Source organism: Rhinoderma darwinii, chromosome 10, assembly GCF_050947455.1.
Source record: "Rhinoderma darwinii isolate aRhiDar2 chromosome 10, aRhiDar2.hap1, whole genome shotgun sequence".
NCBI lineage: Eukaryota > Metazoa > Chordata > Amphibia > Anura > Rhinodermatidae > Rhinoderma > Rhinoderma darwinii.
This window is the reverse complement of record NC_134696.1, coordinates 5,029,408-5,052,398: the sequence shown is the minus strand read 5'-3', so window position 1 is coordinate 5,052,398 and position 22,991 is coordinate 5,029,408. Positions and strand designations below refer to the sequence as shown.

Here is a 22,991-nt window from a genome sequence, read left to right as displayed (position 1 = left end):
TAAGAACGCCCAGAAAGGTGTCACTGATACATGGTCACAAACCTGCAGCAATGCCTGATAGATATATCCAGAGATCCTCAGTACTGGAATATACATAGATATATCACCCAAATCAAGTTCAGGGGTGAATAAAAGGGGGTTTCTGCTTTTATCTAAGTAAAAATTAATCATTGTAGAAGTAAAGTTTGGCAACATTCTAATAAACTGTGTGTTTAATTTATCGCCATTTTCAAGATCTGTGCTTGTTGTCAGTGAACGCAAAAATGTATTGTCTACCTCATTGTCCTGAACTAATTTCTCACGGATAAGGTACAATTGTATCCAGTTTAGACAATTATCTGTGAGACAAACAACCTGGACTCCAGACAGATACATTTTACCCGCACTGATACATTGCAACAAACTATCAGAACAGGAGAGAGATTTGTGCAGCACATTGGCTAATCTTAATGCATTGTAGCAAACCCTCAGATGTGAAAAGTATTCGTTCTTTACAGGTTTTCAGTCATTGAACGTCAGGCAGAACGTTTCCACTTACTGACAACAAGCAGAGATCTTGATAATGATGAGGAATTCAAAACACTAAGTATATTAGAAAGTTGCATGTTGTGATAAAATGGACGTGTGATTTATGTGTAGACGTGTTTACCTCACATAGGATTGTCTACACTGGATGATAATGTTGCAAATCCTCAGCCGTAAGAAATATTAGGTCAGGATGGGTGTCTCCATTCACTCACAGCAAGCAGATAAAAACTTTATTCATAAAGAACCAGAAAAGCCGAGTAAGGACCGAGACACCAAATGGTTAGAATCACTTATTATTTTAAGGGGTTATTCCCTTTTGGGAACCTTCTTTTCAGTGGACAGGTCACCTACTCGCATGGGGGTCGGTAGTCCGGACCAGTGAACCCTCCAGGCCAGGGAGTCATTTAGTGGCTCTGGATCCTGCAGGGTGAGAGCTGCGGTATGTGGGGGTCTCTGCTCCAGCTATAATCCGGGGATGCCCATCGGTGACCTTCACATATCATAACCGGTTGTCCATTGGCCCCTTTACAGTGACATTTTCACCCTTTTGGGGTCTTGGATAAGTTCCATTGTAGTAATTGATGTGTCCACGGCTGTAGAGATGTATGGAGCCGTTACATCTGACATCTCAATTTCATGTTTGTGAACTTCACTCCTTAGGAGAATATGCTAAAGTGATGAAGACGTTCAGTTCCCCCAAGATTCTCCACTACACCACGTCCCTCAAAGTGATGGACCTCCTGCCCTACAGCAATGCTCTCCCACCACCTCCTGTCCCTCCACCAGAGGAAGAACCCAGCAGGGGCCGACAGGACAAACCGTAAGACGCCATTATCTTCTCCAAGCTGTGGAGACCTGTAGACCCTGCAGTCATGTAGTCCATTGTTGAGAACTTTGAGCCCTGGTGCTGAACGCATTTGCCTAGAATTGGGGCACTTTACCGTTCAGCCACCAGGGGGCAGCATCTAGTCATCTTATTTTATCATCTAAATCCAACACGAGACGGTAAAATCTGCAACATATCTGGGGACTGTTAACCAAGGGCTCGATCAGGTCTCAAGGGATCGATCAGGTCTCAAGGGATCGATCAGGTCTCAAGGGATCGATCAGGTCTCAAGGGATCGATCAGGTCTCAAGGTCTTGTGCCTGTCTCCCCGGCTTCTATCTATCTATCTATCTCATATCTATCTATCTAATTGGCAATGGTAGAGTCACCCTCTGATAATTTTTGAGACTAGATACAATTGTAGCAAACATTCAGCCATGAGAAGTGTTAAGTCTGTACTGGATTTCGGCCTCAGAATATAAGTAAAATGTTTTCATTCACTGACAGCAGGCAGAGCTCTTGAACGAGTACTTATCACAGGAATGATGGTGGTGATTGTCCTGCAGGTAGCTATAGCTCTGAGGCTTTTATTGTCAGTAAGCCGCCACTCGTAATGTAGAAAGTCGCTCACCTCTCCCCATCAAGGTCAATTTAATTTATTTCCTTTACCAGACAATTGATCTGTATATTAAATGTTATGCATCTGTTGCATTCTTTCATGAGAACACAAAGGGACATTGAAAAGTTCCCAGCTGCACAGAGTATTTTAGCAGATGTACATGCAGCTTATGGGAGACAGTCAGCTGTCTATGTATAATATATTACATGTGCTGGGCAGTGCCAGGTTTACAGGGCACATGTGTTGTGTTTGTCTGGTGTGCTCATTCACATGAAAGATAATGCAGTGGCTGGATGTTAATATGTGACTCCACCAGCAGAATAGTGAGTGCAGCTCTGGAGTATAATACTGGATATAACTCAGGATCAGTACAGGATAAGTAATGTAATGTATGTACACAGAGACTCCACCAGCAGAATAGTGAGTGCAGCTCTGGAGTATAATACAGGATGTAACTCAGGATCAGTACAGGATAAGTAATGTAATGTATGTACACAGTGACTCCACCAGCAGAATAGTGAGTGCAGCTCTGGAGTATAATACAGGATGTAACTCAGGATCAGTGCAGGATAAGTAATGTAATGTATGTACACAGTGACTCCACCAGCAGAATAGTGAGTGCAGCTCTGGAGTATAATACAGGATATAACTCAGGATCAGTACAGGATAAGTAATGTAATGTATGTACACAGTGACCCCACCAGCAGAATAGTGAGTGCAGCTCTGGAGTATAATACAGGATGTAACTCAGGATCAGTACAGGATAAGTAATGTAATGTATGTACACAGTGACTCCACCAGCAGAATAGTGAGTGCAGCTCTGGAGTATAATACAGGATGTAACTCAGGATCAGTACAGGATAAGTAATGTAATGTATGTACACAGTGACCCCACCAGCAGAATAGTGAGTGCAGCTCTGGAGTATAATACAGGATGTAACTCAGGATCAGTACAGGATAAGTAATGTAATGTATGTACACAGTGACTCCACCAGCAGAATAGTGAGTGCAGCTCTGGAGTATAATACAGGATGTAACTCAGGATCAGTACAGGATAAGTAATGTAATGTATGTACACAGTGACTCCACCAGCAGAATAGTGAGTGCAGCTCTGGAGTATAATACAGGATGTAACTCAGGATCAGTACAGGATAAGTAATGTAATGTATGTACACAGTGACTCCACCAGCAGAATAGGGAGTGCAGCTCTAGAGTATAATACAGGATGTAACTCAGGATCAGTACAGGATAAGTAATGTAATGTATGTACACAGTGACTCCACCAGCAGAATAGGGAGTGCAGCTCTAGAGTATAATACAGGATGTAACTCAGGATCAGTACAGGATAAGTAATGTAATGTATGTACACAGTGACTCCACCAGCAGAATAGTGAGTGCAGCTCTGGAGTATAATACAGGATATAACTCAGGATCAGTACAGGATAAGCAATGTATGTACACAGTGACTCCACCAGCAGAATAGTGAGTGCAGCTCTATAGTATAATACAGGATGTAACAGAGGAACAGTACATGATAAGTAATGTATGTACACAGTGACTCCACCAGCAGAATAGGGAGTGCAGCTCTAGAGTATAATACAGGATGTAACTTAGAATCCGTACAGGATAAGTAATGTAATGTATGTACACAGTGACTCCACCAGCAGAATAGTGAGTGCAGCTCTGGAGTATAATACAGGATATAACTCAGGATCAGTACAGGATAAGCAATGTATGTACACAGTGACTCCACCAGCAGAATAGTGAGTGCAGCTCTATAGTATAATACAGGATGTAACAGAGGAACAGTACATGATAAGTAATGTATGTACACAGTGACTCCACCAGCAGAATAGTGAGTGCAGCTCTGGAGTATAATACAGGATGTAACTCCGGATCAGTACAGGATAAGTAATGTAATGTATGTGCACAGTGACTCCACCAGAAGAATAGTGAGTGCAGCTCTGGAGTATAATACAAGATGTAACTCAGGATCAGTACAGGATAAGTAATGTAATGTATGTACACAGTGACTCCACCAGCAGAATAGTGAGTGCAGCTCTGGGGTATAATACAGGATGTAACTCCGGATCAGTACAGGATAAGTAATGTAATGTATGTACACAGTGACTCCACCAGCAGAATAGTGAGTACAGCTCTGGAGTATTTATTTTGTTTTATCAGGATCCCCGCAATGGCAGCTGATCTACAACAGGACAATGGTCACAAACCGACCCTGTTCAGTAAGAAGAAACCTCCGCCAGACTCGCTGCTCTTCAGACACATCTCATCGGTCTCGCTGTCCGTGAATGATGATACCGTGCTCACTCCAGAGGACGTGGCGGATTACCTGGAGTTCCATGCACAAAAAGTGCGCACCAGGTGAGTCCAGGACATGGACTTCTCTACTTTAGAACTGTTTCTTTAAGAGAAAAACATCGTTACGGCACACCCACACTTGGCTGCTTTGTGCGGTATTCACGCCACCTTCATTGCGCAAAATTTTGTTAAGGTGGGGTTCACACAATACACACACGTTCAAATTGTGACTGCGGTCCTTATCGCCTCATTGCTGCAGTCATTGTGCTTGCTCTGGGGTTGCCATGGTAGCATCAACAAACTTCTTGGCTCGGACTTCCTGTCATGTGATCTCCACTCATAATAACACGTTGGAATGAATGGAGGTCACATGACAGGAAGTCCATACACAGAAGAGTTTAGTCTGTTGCTGCTACCATGGCAACCCCAGACTCTCCCCCATCATCATCATCATCTCTGTGTCCTGTCAGTGATCCTATAGTGACTTCTACTCCCAGCATGCCCTGAAAGCCATCAGTCATAGTTTTTGTCCGACCGTCCGTTAAGTTTCACGCTGGGCTGAGATTTTGTCCCCTAGAAGACAACGATTCTTTGCAGCGCCATAAACCGAGGCTCATAGATCACGGAGCAAGAGAAATGTCTTCCCTGCGCTGCCAAGAGTTAATTCATCACGCCGCACATTATGGCCGAGGCCTCGCAGGTCATTGCAGAAATGATTACTCCTCGGAATTAGCCGCCGCTGCGCTGGCTCGGCACTTTACCCTCCGTCCGCTGCTTTAGGTGACTTTCTATAGTCAATCGATGCCTGGACTAATGTCTCACTGCAGAATTTACTGGAAATGTATTGATCACAGAACGATTACTGGATTGCAGACTCGGCACATTACGGAACGGCTCATCCCGCCATCGCTTGCCAAATTATAATGTAATCTATCAGTTTATGCAATCTAAGTCCTATGTGCTGTAAAACCGTTATCCGCAATATGATCGGTAGTGTCTACATCTGTTATACTACGGTGACCTGGACCCCTGTATTGAGATGTTTGCCCCCATCTACTGGTAGATTCTGGACTCCCCTCTATTAGTAGAGTCAGTGGTTCTGGCCCTCCGGTATGGGTAGATTTGGGGACCCCCCTTTGATTGGCCAGATCACAGCGCCTCTACCTGGTCCATGAATAAAATGCCAGAACTACAGTAAAGACTGACACAGAGTAGGAAATAGTTAAAGAGTAGCAGCAGAGTGGTAAATGATGGGAGTCACTCACAATGGCAGGAGTCGCTGTCCCTTTTGTAGATTCCTTTATTACAGCCTCACAGCAGGCGACTTTTCTCTGCGCTTTCTCAGATTTACTGCAACGTCAGCCAGCAAAGGGTTAATGGAATAACGTTTCTGATCACGTTTCCGAGTTCCGTTTCGGTTTTATCAGGCGTCCTGTCAGCCGTCGCCGCCGCTTATCTCTGTGTGAGGGAAAGATTAATTAGAAGGAGGATATTGATTGATGCCGGCGAGTACGAGCAGTAATAGAGTAGAATCATCGTGACAGTGTCATCGCGTGCAGAGATTAACTCTTCCTGTGCCGGGCACCATTTAGCAGGGGGGTTAAAGGATACTAAAAACACATATACAACCCGCCAGCAGCTTTGTCTGATAATTCTATAGGGCAGGAAATTATCTATAGGGGTGCAGAGGAAGCAGTCGCACCCGGGTCCTGATACCTGAGGGGTCCATTGGCGTCTCTATCATACAAGAAGACACCGGTATTGTAAATGGCACACGGCAGGTGAGGGGCCCTGGTACAGATTTCACAGTGGGCCCCAGGAGCTTCAATCTAAGTCATTGACCGGCTATAATGGGTGCGTCCCTATAGTGTTCTGATGAGGGACCGGCACCTGTCACATAGGAACAGACCTGCACGATGTGACGGCGCCCCCTGTGGAGGGAAGTAGCAGATATATTGACTGGACTGGACCCCACTATAGATACCTGATCGGGTGACCACCCTGGCGAGCTTGTCCCGTCCCAGTTCTGGTGGCTTCGGTTGACTAGAAACCCCCGTGTCTCGCTGTCTGGGTGATATAAATGTAGATATAGAAGTGGTCACATGACGTTCTGTCTGCTGTAGAAGAGACTGCCTCTCCATGCTGCACGGACTTGTTTCAGATCCCAATGAGACGGAGCGTGATTGGTTACTGGACTGTATGAGGACTGACTAGTTGTGTATTTGTTGCTAGTGGTACTGTGGCGGTGATATAACATTACTGTGATATTTCTGTATCCCGTAGACATCCTTCCGAGAGCGACTCCACCCTCCCACGGCCGTTCTCCACTTCCTCCAACACATACGGCTACATCTGTACCCCGTCAGAACTGGCAGAAGGCGACGCGGCCGATGAAGACGACGATCTGGACCTTGGAGAACTCAGCTCGTTAAAGTCCTATAGGAAGTATTGTGAGACGCCGACCTCCAGCATCAGTGACTACGAGAGCTCCATGGCTGGGTCGCTGGTCAATGGTTGGGGGTCCGTATCGGAGGATAACTACACCAGCGCCCGCTGCAGCATGGTCAGCTCTTCAGACGGCTCCTTCCTTATGGACGCCAACTTTGCCAAAGCCCTGGCTGTAGCAGTGGATAGCTTCTGCCTTGGAATAACCCAGTCTGAAGGAGTGGACCGGATCTCCACCGGTGAGTTGTCAGAGGGTTACTGTATGTTGAACCTTCTCTTCTATAATCGGGCAATTTTATGTATGGCAATTCCATAAAATACTCCTGCTATAGAAAATATGTCATCGGCAGGAGCAATCCAGTAATAACGCAGGCAAGAATCATGGCAGAAACTGCACTTCCGCTAAGTCCTCATGACAACACTTCCTGTCCGTGCTCTGGACTTGCTCAGGTTTTTTATTATGACTTTGTATGAAACCAATTCCACATCCACATTGTACTTGACTAGAAGCCAATTTGTCTGTGGATGTGTGGGCATTGATTTAAAGATGATTTGAATCTACAGAATGTCCCTATGATAAGGCTGAACAAGTACAGACAGGAAGTGTTGTCATGTGGACATTAGTACAGTCTGTCTTCTTACCTGTAACTTCAAGCTCTAATAACTCAACAAAAAGTCTTCACATATTTCACGTCCATTAAAGGATCTTCCTATTATTTCTTCGGACAGTTCCTGGGCAATGGAGGGGAGATCGATTTCCCCGCAGCCGCCCTGCTTAGTTATCGGATTGCCCCAATTCATGAAGAGAGGGATTCTGATAATATTGGGGGAATATTGTGAGGCCATTGAAGTAAATGGGGGAAATCCGCGACACGTCCGAGCACAATCCGCTATAGAAATTGACTTGATGCGAATTCAAAAGTGGCCAAAACGTTATTAGAATCTCATCCACTTGGATTTTTTTCCGCGCAGATTTTTCCGGTGAGGATCCGCCGCAGGAATAATTTGCAGCATTTCCGCGCTGTGTGAATCTTTAGCATTCGTGTCCATAGGAAATAAGGAATCCGTTTTTTTCACGTCCCCTTAATTTGTGTATAGTATGTGATACTCTATTCTGCGCCGGCTGTCGTTGTCTGTACCGCAGGCCCTGTGCGCCCATAATGCGGATACAGCGGCTTTACCTTTCTATTAATTACCTATTATTATCCGACATTACTGACAAATTGCTCCTATTAGTGATCCGTAGACACCGGTCTCCATAGCAACCGTCCTGCGGATAATATATCAGCTGATAATTGACAGCTCAGAGGTTTCAACAATCCAACTAGTGAGAGGTCCTGGACTACCCCCCCCCCCCCGGACTCATTAAACCCTATTAATTATTAGCGAGAATGGGATTTATTTTTTTGGGGATAAATCTTGTCGCGGCGATTGGGCACAAATCCTGTTTTCCCTCCATTGGGGGACCCTGCGGAGGGAATGACTCCATAGTCTCTGCAGAAAGATATGAATTTCCTTCATTAACCCTCTGTTGAAATGGGGTGGGGGGGGGTTGACGCTTTCATGGGAGGTGACCTGTGCGCGGTCCCTTAGGTGGAGGATGGATGAACACCCCGGGAAAGCCCATTCCAGACACGTATTCTCCTGACGGGGTTAAGTAAGGTCACGGAATGAGATCCTGCCGCCATCTGTTCCCTTATGGAGTATTTACACGGACGCGTTCATCCCCATCGCCTCACAATATTCCCCGATAATCATTATTATTCCTGGCTGCGTGATTTCCGGAGAGCGGCATCAGGCAGAGCTAATATTGGGGAACACCGCGCCGCAGGCGACCTTCACTGGGGGTGTGTAACCAGCAGACAATATAGCGACACGTTATTGTGAGATCTGTCGCCTGATATTATCACAAAGGGACAATGTTGTAGAAAAATATCCGGGACAAGTAGGGAAACGGACATCATAGGTGGGATGGGGCGGCCATTTAAAGGACATTTCCCCTTTAAATAGTCTCGGTGTGAATATTATATTCAGCCACTACCTTGGAATCCTACACGGATATTGACAACCACTGATGGCGGCCATTGCAACGCCCCATTGGGTTGTCATCCAACTGTCCACGTAACCGCCCCGAAATACACCTGAAAACACTCCGTGTGAACATACCCTCAGTATCGGTCTGGACAGTAGTTTCCAGTATAATGTCCGTGAACCAGGAGGCTCAGGATGAACAGTTTGATCGTGTTCACACGGTTCAGTTTTGCAATAGGCAAATCCAACACCGCCCGATCCGCGGCAGAACGCCAAGGCTGATCTCAGATTTTTGCCGCGGATGTGCAGTTTAATGTGTCGTGTCTGAAATTCACCCGCTTTTCCGCTACTTATTCTCTGAGATTTATTTCTGAACCGCGGAACATTTCTGCTGCGTGTGAACAGGATTGTGCGGGATGCAGATTTTTGTCAGATTTTATGCTGATTCTGCACCGAAATCCACATCAAATCCGACACGTGTGAACGGGGCTTAATATTTGGATATTACTTTGCGGTTTTCACCGGTTTCTCTGGACAACCTCACCTTTAGATCTCAGGTTATATTACTGATGGCGTTTTGTAGAGCAAGAGCCGTAATTTCTTGCATGGTGAATGACCCCCACGCCGGTGTAAACATGTATTTCTCTCATTGGGACGTGACTGGGTCGTTCGCTCCTCGTATTGTGCGGCACGAGCCATTAATTATGTGACCGATGCTGAGATGATGTATTATATTCCCAGGACTAATTTATTACCAGTTGTTAATTGCAAGTTTTGTTTTATTGAAAAGGCGCAAATAACACGATGACAAATCCGTCAGAACGACACCTGCTTTACCAGGAAATTAAGTTTAATGGCGGCTTCTCCGGAGCCGCGCGCCAATCAATGGCCCTACACATAGGCTTAATGGAGCAGAGCTGACAATCTACATATCGCTATTGATGGCGGCCATAAAGCGAAGCCCCGGTGTCCGGCCGCAGAGCTGTAAATCCTTATTCGCCTGGACAAATCCTCTATAAACTCCAGCGGCCGTTAGTCACTTGGATTTACAGGCGTTTTCTGGCAGCTGGAGAGTTAATTTCACATTTTTACAAACAACTTACTTATGTTGCGAGCGAAATCCTGAATTATCAGATAAAATCTGATTATTTTAAGCGGCTTTTCTGGAACATCTGTCTGTCACGCGACACAAAGCGAAGTGCGATTCAATGACGGCCAAGGTCACGGAAGATTAGTATCAGTACCCAGCCACGAGCAACGGGCCCAGAAATCAGCCCGAGAATTCATAGCAACAAGAGATCTCAGAATCAGGAGTGTAATATACAAAGAAATGAAGAGATCACAGCCGACATGATGGCAAATAAAGGACAATAGAAAAAACATGACAGAAATCATAGTAAATACGTGTTATATAAAAGAAGGTTCACTGAATAATGTTTGATATTTATGAATTCTGGGGCTACGTTCTGGAACATTCAGGTTTCCTTAACCCTGGGGGAGCTTATTTCTTTGCTCAGTACATCTCCATTCTGAATGATCTACTATATATGAGGTGCTAGCAACTGTTCTGTGCACATTTCTTAAACTATACCTACTAAAATACTGCCCCCTACATACAAGAATATAACTACTATAATACTGCTCCTATATACAAGAATATAACTACTATAATACTGCCCCATATATACAGGAATATAACTACTATAATACTGCCTCCTATGTACAAGAATATAACTACTATAATACTGCCCCTATATACAAGAATATAACTACCATAATACTGCTCCCTATATACAAGAATATAACTACTATAATACTGCCCCCTATATACAAGAATATAACTACTATAATACTACCCCTACATACAAGAATATAACTACTATAATACTGCTCCTATATACAAGAATATAACTACTATAATACTGCCCCTATATACAAGAATATAACTACTATAATACTGCCCCCTATATACAAGAATATATCTACTATAATACTGCCCCCTATATACAAGAATATAACTACTATAATACTGCCCCCTATATACAAGAATATAACTACTATAATACTGCCCCCTATATACAAGAATATAACTACTATAATACTGCTCCTATATACAGGAATATAACTACTATAATACTGCCCCCTACATACAAGAATATAACTACTATAATACTGCCCCCTACATACAAGAATATAACTACTATAATACTGCCCCCTACATACAAGAATATAACTACTATAATACTGCCCCCTACATACAAGAATATAACTACTATAATACTGCCCCCTACATACAAGAATATAACTATTATAATACTGCCCCTATATACAAGAATATAACTACTATAATACTGCCTCTATATACAAGAATATAACTACTATAATACTGCTCCTATATACAAGAATATAACTACTATAATACTGCCCCTATATACAAGAATATAACTACTATAATACTGCTCCTATATACAAGAATATAACTACAATAATACTGCCCCCTATATACAAGAATATAACTACTATAATACTGCCCCTATATACAAGAATATAACTACTATAATACTGCTCCCTATATACAAGAATATAACTACTATAATACTGCTCCTATATACAAGAATATAACTACTATAATACTGCCCCATATATACAGGAATATAACTACTATAATACTGCCTCCTATGTACAAGAATATAACTACTATAATACTGCCCCTATATACAAGAATATAACTACCATAATACTGCTCCCTATATACAAGAATATAACTACTATAATACTGCCCCCTATATACAAGAATATAACTACTATAATACTACCCCTACATACAAGAATATAACTACTATAATACTGCTCCTATATACAAGAATATAACTACTATAATACTGCCCCTATATACAAGAATATAACTACTATAATACTGCCCCCTATATACAAGAATATATCTACTATAATACTGCCCCCTATATACAAGAATATAACTACTATAATACTGCCCCCTATATACAAGAATATAACTACTATAATACTGCCCCCTATATACAAGAATATAACTACTATAATACTGCTCCTATATACAGGAATATAACTACTATAATACTGCCCCCTACATACAAGAATATAACTACTATAATACTGCCCCCTACATACAAGAATATAACTACTATAATACTGCCCCCTACATACAAGAATATAACTACTATAATACTGCCCCCTACATACAAGAATATAACTACTATAATACTGCCCCCTACATACAAGAATATAACTATTATAATACTGCCCCTATATACAAGAATATAACTACTATAATACTGCCTCTATATACAAGAATATAACTACTATAATACTGCTCCTATATACAAGAATATAACTACTATAATACTGCCCCTATATACAAGAATATAACTACTATAATACTGCTCCTATATACAAGAATATAACTACAATAATACTGCCCCCTATATACAAGAATATAACTACTATAATACTGCCCCTATATACAAGAATATAACTACTATAATACTGCTCCCTATATACAAGAATATAACTACTATAATACTGCTCCTATATACAAGAATATAACTACTATAATACTGCCCCTATAGACAAGAATATAACTACTATAATACTACCCCTATATACAAGAATATAACTACTATAATACTACCCCTATATACAAGAATATAACTACTAAAATACTGCTCCCTATATACAAGAATATAACTACTATAATACTGCCCCTATATACAAGAATATAACTACTATAATACTGCTCCCTATATACAAGAATATAACTACTATAATACTGTCCCTATATACAAGAATATAACTACTATAATACTGCCCCTATATACAAGAATATATCTACTATAATATTGCCCCTATATACAAGAATATAACTACTATAATACTGCTCCCTATATACAAGAATATAACTACTATAATACTGCCCCCTATATACAAGAATATAACTACTATAATACTGCTCCTATATACAAGAATATAACTACTATAATACTGCCCCTATATACAAGAATATAACTACTATAATACTGCCCCTATATACAAGAATATATCTACTATAATACTGCCCCTATATACAAGAATATAACTACTATAATACTGCTCCCTATATACAAGAATATAACTACTATAATACTGCCCCCTATATACAAGAATATAACTACTATAATACTGCTCCTATATACAAGAATATAACTACTATAATACTGCTCCTATATACAAGAATATAACTACTATAATACTGCCCCTATATACAAGAATATAACTACTATAATACTGCCCTCCATATACAAGAATATAACTACTATAATACTGCCCCTATATACAAGAATATAATTACTATAATACTGCTCCCTATATACAAGAATATAACTTCTATAATAATGCCCCTATATACAAGAATATAACTACTATAATACTGCCCTCCATATACAAGAATATAACTACTATAATACTACCCTCCAAATACAAGAATATAACTACTATAATACTGCCCCCTATATACAAGAATATAACTACTATAGTACTGCTCCTATATACAAGGATATAACTACTATAATACTGTCCCTATATACAAGAATATAACTACAATAATACTGCCCCTATATACAAGAATATAACTACTATAATACTGCCCCCTATATACAAGAATATAACTAATATAATACTGCCCCTATATACAAGAATATAACTACTATAATACTGCCCCCTATATACAAGAATATAACTACTATAATACTGCCCCTATATACAAGAATATAACTACTATAATACTGCCCCCTATATACAAGAATATAACTACTATAATACTGCTCCTATATACAAGAATATAACTACTATAATACTGCCCCCTATATACAAGAATATAACTACTATAATACTGCCCCCTATATACAAGAATATAACTACTATAATACTGCCCCCTATATACAAGAATATAACTACTATAATACTGCCCCTATATACAAGAATATAACCACTATAATACTGCCCCTATATACAAGAATATAACTACTATAATACTGCCCCTATATACAAGAATATAACTACTATAATACTGCCCCCTATATACAAGAATATAACTACTATAATACTACCCGCTATATACAAGAATATAACTACTATAATACTGCTCCTATATACAAGAATATAACTACTATAATACTGCCCCCTATATACAAGAATATAACTACTATAATACTGCTCCTATATACAAGAATATAACTACTATAATACTGGCCCCTATATACAAGAATATAACTACTATAATACTGCCCCCTATATACAAGAATATAACTACTATAATACTGCCCCCTATATACAAGAATATAACTACTATAATACTGCTCCTATATACAAGAATATAACCACTATAATACTGCCCCTATATACAAGAATATAACTACTATAATACTGCCCCTATATACAAGAATATAACTACTATAATACTGCCCCCTATATACAAGAATATAACTACTATAATACTACCCGCTATATACAAGAATATAACTACTATAATACTGCTCCTATATACAAGAATATAACTACTATAATACTGCTCCTATATACAAGAATATAACTACTATAATACTGCCCCCTATATACAAGAATATAACTACTATAATACTGCTCCTATATACAAGAATATAACTACTATAATACTGCCCCCTATATACAAGAATATAACTACTATAATACTGGCCCCTATATACAAGAATATAACTACTATAATACTGCCCTCTATATACAAGAATATAACTACTATAATACTGCCCCCTATATACAAGAATATAACTACTATAATACTGCTCCTATATACAAGAATATAACTACTATAATACTGCCCCCTATATACAAGAATATAACTACTATAATACTGGCCCCTATATACAAGAATATAACTACTATAATACTGCCCTCTATATACAAGAATATAACTACTATAATACTGCCCCTATATACAAGAATATAACTACTATAATACTGCCCCTATATACAAGAATACAACTACTATAATACCGCCCCTATATACAAGAATACAACTACTATAATACTGCCCCCTATATACAAGAATATAACTACTATAATACTGCCCCTATATACAGGAATATAACTACTATAATACTGCTCCTATATACAGGAATATAACTACTATAATACTGCCCCTTTATACAAGAATATAACACTATAATGCTGCTCCTTTATACAAGAATATAACTACTATAATACTGCCCCTATATACAAGAATATAACTACTATAATACTGCCCCCTATATACAAGAATATAACTACTATACTACTGCCCCCTATATACAAGAATATACAGTGAAGGAAATAAGTATTTGATCCCTTGCTGATTTTGTAAGTTTGCCCACTGTCAAAGTCCTGAACAGTCTAGAATTTTTAGGCTAGGTTAATTTTACCAGTGAGAGATAGATTATATTTAAAAAAAAACTGAAAATCACATTGTCAAAATTATATATATTTATTTGCATTGTGCACAGAGAAATAAGTATTTGATCCCCCACCAACCATTAAGAGTTCAGCCTCCTCCAGACCAGTTACTGCTCCAAATCAACTTGGTGCCTGCATTATAGACAGCTCTTACATGGTCACCTGTATAAAAGACTCCTGTCCACAGACTCAATGATCAGTCTGACTCTAACCTCTACAACATGGGCAAGACCAAAGAGCTTTCTAAGGAGGTCAGGGACAAGATCATAGACCTGCACAAGGCTGGAATGGGCTACAAAACCATAAGTAAGACGCTGGGTGAGAGGGAGACAACTGTTGGTGCAATAGTAAGAAAATGGAAGACATACAAAATGACTGTCAATCGACATCGATCTGGGGCTCCATGCAAAATCTCACCTCGTGGGGTATCCTTGATCCTGAGGAAGGTGAGAGCTCAGCCGAAAACTACACAGGGGGAACTTGTTAATGATCTCAAGGCAGCTGGGACCACAGTCACCAAGAAAACCATTGGTAACACATTACACCGTAATGGATTAAAATCATGCAGTGCCCGCAAGGTCCCCCTGCTCAAGAAGGCACATGTACAGGCCCGTCTAAAGTTTGCAAATGAACATCTGGATGATTCTGAGAGTGATTGGGAGAAGGTGCTGTGGTCAGATGAGACTAAAATTGAGCTCTTTGTCATTAACTCAACTCGCCGTGTTTGGAGGAAGAGAAATGCTGCCTATGACCCAAAGAACACCGTCCCCACTGTCAAGCATGGAGGTGGAAACATTATGTTTTTGGGGTGTTTCTCTGCTAAGGGCACAGGACTACTTCACCGCATCAATGGGAGAATGGATGGAGCCATGTACCGTCAAATCCTGAGTGACAACCTCCTTCCCTCCACCAGGACATTAAAAATGGCTCGTGACTGGGTCTTCCAGCATGACAATGACCCGAAACATACAGCCAAGGCAACAAAGGAGTGGCTCAAAAAGAAGCACATTAAGGTCATGGAGTGGCCTAGCCAGTCTCCAGACCTTAATCCCATCGAAAACTTATGGAGGGAGCTGAAGATCCGAGTTGCCAAGCGACAGCCTCGAAATCTTAATGATTTACAGATGATCTGCAAAGAGGAGTGGGCCAAAATACCATCTAACATGTGTGCAAACCTCATCATCAACTACTAAAAACGTCTGACTGCTGTGCTTGCCAAAAAGGGTTTTGCCACCAAGTATTAAGTCTTGTTTGCCAAAGAGATCAAATACTTATTTCTCTGTGCACAATGCAAATAAATATATATAATTTTGACAATGTGATTTTCTTTTTTTTTCTTTTTATATAATCTATCTCTCACTGGTAAAATTATCCTAGCCTAAAAATTCTAGACTGTTCATGTCTTTGACAGTGGGCAAACTTACAAAAACAGCAAGGGATCAAATACTTATTTCCTTCACTGTAACTACTATAATACTGCCCCCTATATACAAGAATATAACTACTATAATACTGCTCCTATATACAAGAATATAACTACTATAATACAGCTCCTATATACAAGAATATAACTACTATAATGCTGCCCCCTATATACAAGAATATAACTACTATAATACTGCCTCCTATATACAAGAATATAACTACTATAATACTGCTCCTATATACAAGAATAACTACTATAATACTGCTCCTATATACAAGAATATAACTACTATAATACTGCCCCCTATATACAAGATTATAACTACTATAATACTGCCTCTATATACAAGAATATAACTACTATAATACTGCCCCTATATACAAGAATATAACTAATATAATACTGCCCCTATATACAAGAATATAACTACTATAATACTGCCCCTATATACAAGAATATAACTACTATAATACTGCTCCTATATACAAGAATATAACTACTATAATACTGCCCCTATATACAAGAATATAACTACTGTAATACTGCTCCTATATACAAGAATATAACTACTATAATACTGCTCCTATATACAAGAATATAACTACTATAATACTGCCCCTATATACAAGAATATAACTACTATAATACTGCTCCTATATACAAGAATATAACTACTATAATACTGCTCCTATATACAAGAATATAACTACTATAATACTGCTCCTATATACAAGAATATAACTACTATAATACTGCTCCTATATACAAGAATATAACTACTATAATACTGCCCCTATATACAAGAATATAACTACTATAATACTGCTCCTATATACAAGAATATAACTACTATAATACTGCCCCTATATACAAAAATATAACTACTATAATACTGCCCCTATATACAAGAATATAACTACTGTAATACTGCCCCTATATACAAGAATATAACTACTGTAATACTGCCCCTATATACAAGAATATAACTACTATAATACTGCTCCTATATACAAGAATATAACTACTATAATACTGCCCCTATATACAAGAATATAACTACTATAATACTGCTCCTATATACAAGAATATAACTACTATAATACTGCCCCCTATATACAAGATTATAACTACTATAATACTGCCTCTATATACAAGAATATAACTACTATAATACTGCCCCTATATACAAGAATATAACTAATATAATACTGCCCCTATATTCAAGAATATAACTACTATAATACTGCCCCTATATACAAGAATATAACTACTATAATACTGCTCCTATATACAAGAATATAACTACTATAATACTGCCCCTATATACAAGAATATAACTACTGTAATACTGCTCCTATATACAAGAATATAACTACTATAATACTTCTCCTATATACAAGAATATAACTACTATAATACTGCCCCTATATACAAGAATATAACTACTATAATACTGCTCCTATATACAAGAATATAACTACTATAATACTGCCCCTATATACAAGAATATAACTACTATAATACTGCTCCTATATACAAGAATATAACTACTATAATACTGCCCCTATATACAAAAATATAACTACTATAATACTGCCCTATATACAAGAATATAACTACTGTAATACTGCCCCTATATACAAGAATATAACTACTGTAATACTGCCCCTATATACAAGAATATAACTACTATAATACTGCTCCTATATACAAGAATATAACTACTATAATACTGCCCCTATATACAAGAATATAACTACTATAATACTGCTCCTATATACAAGAATATAACTACTATAATACTGCCCCCTATATACAAGAATATAACTACTATAATACTGCTCCCTATATACAAGAATATAACTACTATAATACTGCCCTATATACAAGAATATAACTATTAGAATACTGCCCCTATATACAAGAATATAACTACTATAATACTGCTCCTATATACAAGAATATAACTACTATAATATTGCACCCTATATACAAGAATATAACTACTATAATACTGCCCCTATATACAAGAATATAACTACTATAATACTGCCCCTATATACAAGAATATAACTACTATAATACTGACTCCTATATACAAGAATATAACTACTATAATACTGCCCCCTATATACAAGAATATAACTACTATAATACTGCTCCCTATATACAATAATATAACTACTATAATACTGCCTCCTATATACAAGAATATAACTACTATAATACTACCCCTACATACAAGAATATAACTACTATAATACTGCCCCTATATACAAGAATATAACTACTATAATACTGCCCCTATATACAAGAATATAACTACTATAATACTGCCCCTATATACAAGAATATAACTACTATAATACTGCCCCTATATACAAGCATATAACTACTATAATACTACCTCCTATATACAAGAATATAACTACTATAATACTACAGCACGGTGGCTCAGTGGTTAGCAGTTCAAATCCAACAAAGGACAACATCTGCATGGAGTTTGTATGTTCTCCCCGTGTTTGCGTGGGTTTCCTCCCACACCCCAAAAACATACCCATAGGGAATTTAGATTGTGAGCCCCAATGGGGACAGTAAAAAAAAGTGGACCTCTGTACAGCGCTGCGTAATATGTTGGCGCTATATAAGTAACTGAAATAAATAAATACAAGAATATAACTACTATAATACTGCTCCCTATATACAAGAATATAACTACTATAATACTGCCCCTATATACAAGAATATAACTACTATAACACTGCCTCTATATACAAGAATATAACTACTATAACACTGCCCCTATATACAAGAATATAACTACTATAATACTGCTCCCTATATACAAGAATATAACTACTATAATACTGCCCCCTATGTACAAGAATATAACTACTATAATACTGCTCCTATATACAAGAATATAACTACTATAATACTGTCCCCTATATACAAGAATATAACTACTATTATACTGTCCCCTATATACAAGAATATAACTATTATAATACTGCCCCTATATACAAGAATATAACTACTATAATACTGCCCCTATATACAAGAATATAACTACTATAATACTGCTCCTATATACAATAATATAATTACTATAATACTGCCTCCTATATACAAGAATATAACTACTATAATATTGCCTCCTATATACAAGAATATAACTACTATAATACAGCTCCTATATACAAGAATATAACTACTATAATACTGCCCCCTATATACAGGAATATAACTACTATAATACTGCCCCCTATATACAGGAATATAACTACCATAATACTGCCACTATATACAAGAATATAACTACTATAATACTGCCCCCTATATACAAGAATATAACTACTATAATACTGCCCCCTATATACAAGAATATAACTACTATAATACTGCCTCCTATATACAAGAATATAACTACTATAATACTGCTCCTATATACAAGAATATAACTACTATAATAATGCTCCTATATACAAGAATATAACTACTATAATACTGCCCCCTATATACAAGAATATAACTACTATAATACTGCTCCTATATACAAGAATATAACTACTATAATACTGCCCCTATATACAAGAATATAACTACTATAATACTGCCCTCTATATACAAGAATATAACTACTATAATACTGCTCTAATATACAAGAATATAACTACTATAATACTGCCCCCTATATACAAGAATATAACTACTATAATACTGCCCCCTATATACAAGAATATAACTACTATAATACTGCCCCTATATACAAGAATATAACTACTATAATACTGCCCCCTATATACAAGAATATAACTACTATAATACTGCCCCCTATATACAAGAATATAACTACTATAATACTGCCCCCTATATACAATATAACTACTATAATACTGCCTCCTATATACAAGAATATAACTACTATAATACTGCCTCCTATATACAAGAATATAACTACTATAATACTGCCTCCTATATACAAGAATATAACTACTATAATACTGCTCTCTATATACAAGAATATAACTACTATAATACTGCTCCTATATACAAGAATATAACTACTATAATACTGCCTCCTATATACAAGAATATAACTACTATAATACTGCCCCTATATACAAGAATATAACTACTATAATACTGCTCCCTATATACAAGAATATAACTACTATAATACTTCTCCTTTATACAAGAATATAACTACTATAATACTTCTCCTATATACAAGAATAGAACTACTATAATACTGCTCCCTATATGCAAGAATATAACTACTATAATACTGTCCCTATATACAAGAATATAACTACTATAATACTGCCCCTATATACAAGAATATAACTACTATAATACTGCCCCCTATATACAAGAATATAACTACTATAATACTGCTCCTATATACAAGAATATAACTACTATAATACTGCCCCTATATACAAGAATATAACTACTATAATACTGCCCCTATATACAAGAATATAACCACTATAATACTGCTCCCTATATACAAGAATATAACTACTATAATACTGCCCCTATATACAAGAATAGAACTACTATAATACTGCTCCCTATATACAAGAATATTACTACTATATAATACTACCCCTATATACAAGAATATAACTACTATAATACTGCTCCCTATATACAAGAATATAACAACTATAATACTGCTCCCTATACACAAGACTATAACTACTATAATACTGCTCCTATATACAAGAATATAACTGCTATAATACTACCCCTATATACAAGAATATAACTACTATAATACTGCCCCTATATACAAGAATAGAACTACTATAATACTGCTCCCTATATGCAAGAATATAACTACTATAATACTGTCCCTATATACAAGAATATAACTACTATAATACTGCCCCCTGTAGACTGTATCTCTGTGGTGACTTGCTTGTATATTCAGCCGCTGATGGAGCAGATTTCACCTGGATTCCTCCTTAGAGTTGTGAAGGTTTTTGATAAATCACAAATTTCAAGTTATTGCTAAATATTAAAATGTTCTTTAGGAAATTAATTACCCGACTAATGAGCGCTGGGGGAGGGGCTGATCTTGGAGGGGGTGTAATTATTCATCGTTTGCATATTTAGCTCTTGATTATCGGGGCTGCAGGGGGTTCCTGGGTTCTGGTCAGACACTTCGGTAAATGTTCTGTAGCTGATAATGTCTGTACACCCCCAGTCTGAGCTTCTCCCAGGACGACAGTCACTGCGCCAATCTCCTCCCTGGCAGCTGATGAGTTAATACTATATCCTCCGGCTTTGCACTTATGACTGGAGCCTCATCTCGTTACCGTCACCTTCTGATTTCAGCCTCATTCAGTTCCAGCCACAGAGGGAGATACAGGTGGAGCAGAGATTATGATCAGAATATATACAAAGTAACCAAACTGGAGAATCTGAGTGCCCCTCCAGCAGCCCAGAGTATTTCAGGAAAGGTTTGTGCTGATCATGTGGAAGATCACAGGCTTAAAGTTGCATAGTGGAAGGAGCACGGTCTCCCCAACAGCACAGAGTTTTTAAGGAGCGGAGGTGATGATCTTGAAGGAGTTTACAGATTGAGAATTACATTCTGGAAGTAGCAGGGTCCTCTGAGGAGCACAGAGTATTTCAGGAGAGAAGTGAGCTGACCATGTGGGGGCAGGGACCTTTCCGTGGACAGCAGAGCTTATTATCTTCATGTCTGTTTTCTCATGGCAATGACCTGATCTGTCCCGTGTCTATTTACAGACTTTTCGCCGTCCTCGTCCCCCCTGGATGGATTACTGGCCCCTCAGAACCAGGGTGACGCTGCCGACCCGAACAGTAGAAAACCCAAAGTCAATCCACTGCCGGTTCTTGACTGGAACATCGACTGGATGGACGAACTGGAGGCGAAATACCGGCACAGGAGCCAGACAAAGCCGCAGTGCCCGTTCAGTAAGAGGGTGAGGACACCTCCGGTTTTGGGGTGTACATCTGTGTCCGGGGTAACAGAAAAAAAATGGTTTAACCAAACTAAATATCTGTTGCAAAGGGCGCATTAATCTGGGGTGTAGTTAGAGGGGCCGCTCTGGGGTGTAGCTATAGGGGGTGCATTGATCTGGGGTGTAGCTATAGGGGGTGCATTGATCTGGGGTGTAGCTATAGGGGGTGCATTGATCTGGGGTGTAGCTATAGGGGGTGCATTGATCTGGGGTGTAGCTATAGGGGGTGCATTGGGCTGGGGTGTAGCTATAGGGGCTTCATTGGTCTGGATGTTGCTACAGGGGGTGCATTGGTCTATAATGCAGCTATAGGGGTGCATT

At 38.4% G+C, this 22,991-nt stretch overlaps 1 protein-coding gene across 2 annotated transcripts in view; it reads left to right on the top strand.

Moving 5' to 3' along the window:
- ROBO4 (roundabout guidance receptor 4) overlaps window positions 1–22,991 on the top strand; it is a 74,260-nt gene that overhangs the window by 44,316 nt on the left and 6,953 nt on the right. For both annotated transcript variants that reach the window (XM_075839208.1, XM_075839209.1), the window contains exons 16-19: window positions 1,189–1,348; window positions 4,158–4,355; window positions 6,576–6,976; window positions 22,435–22,631. In XM_075839208.1, coding sequence (XP_075695323.1) covers window positions 1,189–1,348; window positions 4,158–4,355; window positions 6,576–6,976; window positions 22,435–22,631 — 956 coding nt within the window. The remainder of the gene's footprint in view (window positions 1–1,188; window positions 1,349–4,157; window positions 4,356–6,575; window positions 6,977–22,434; window positions 22,632–22,991) is intronic.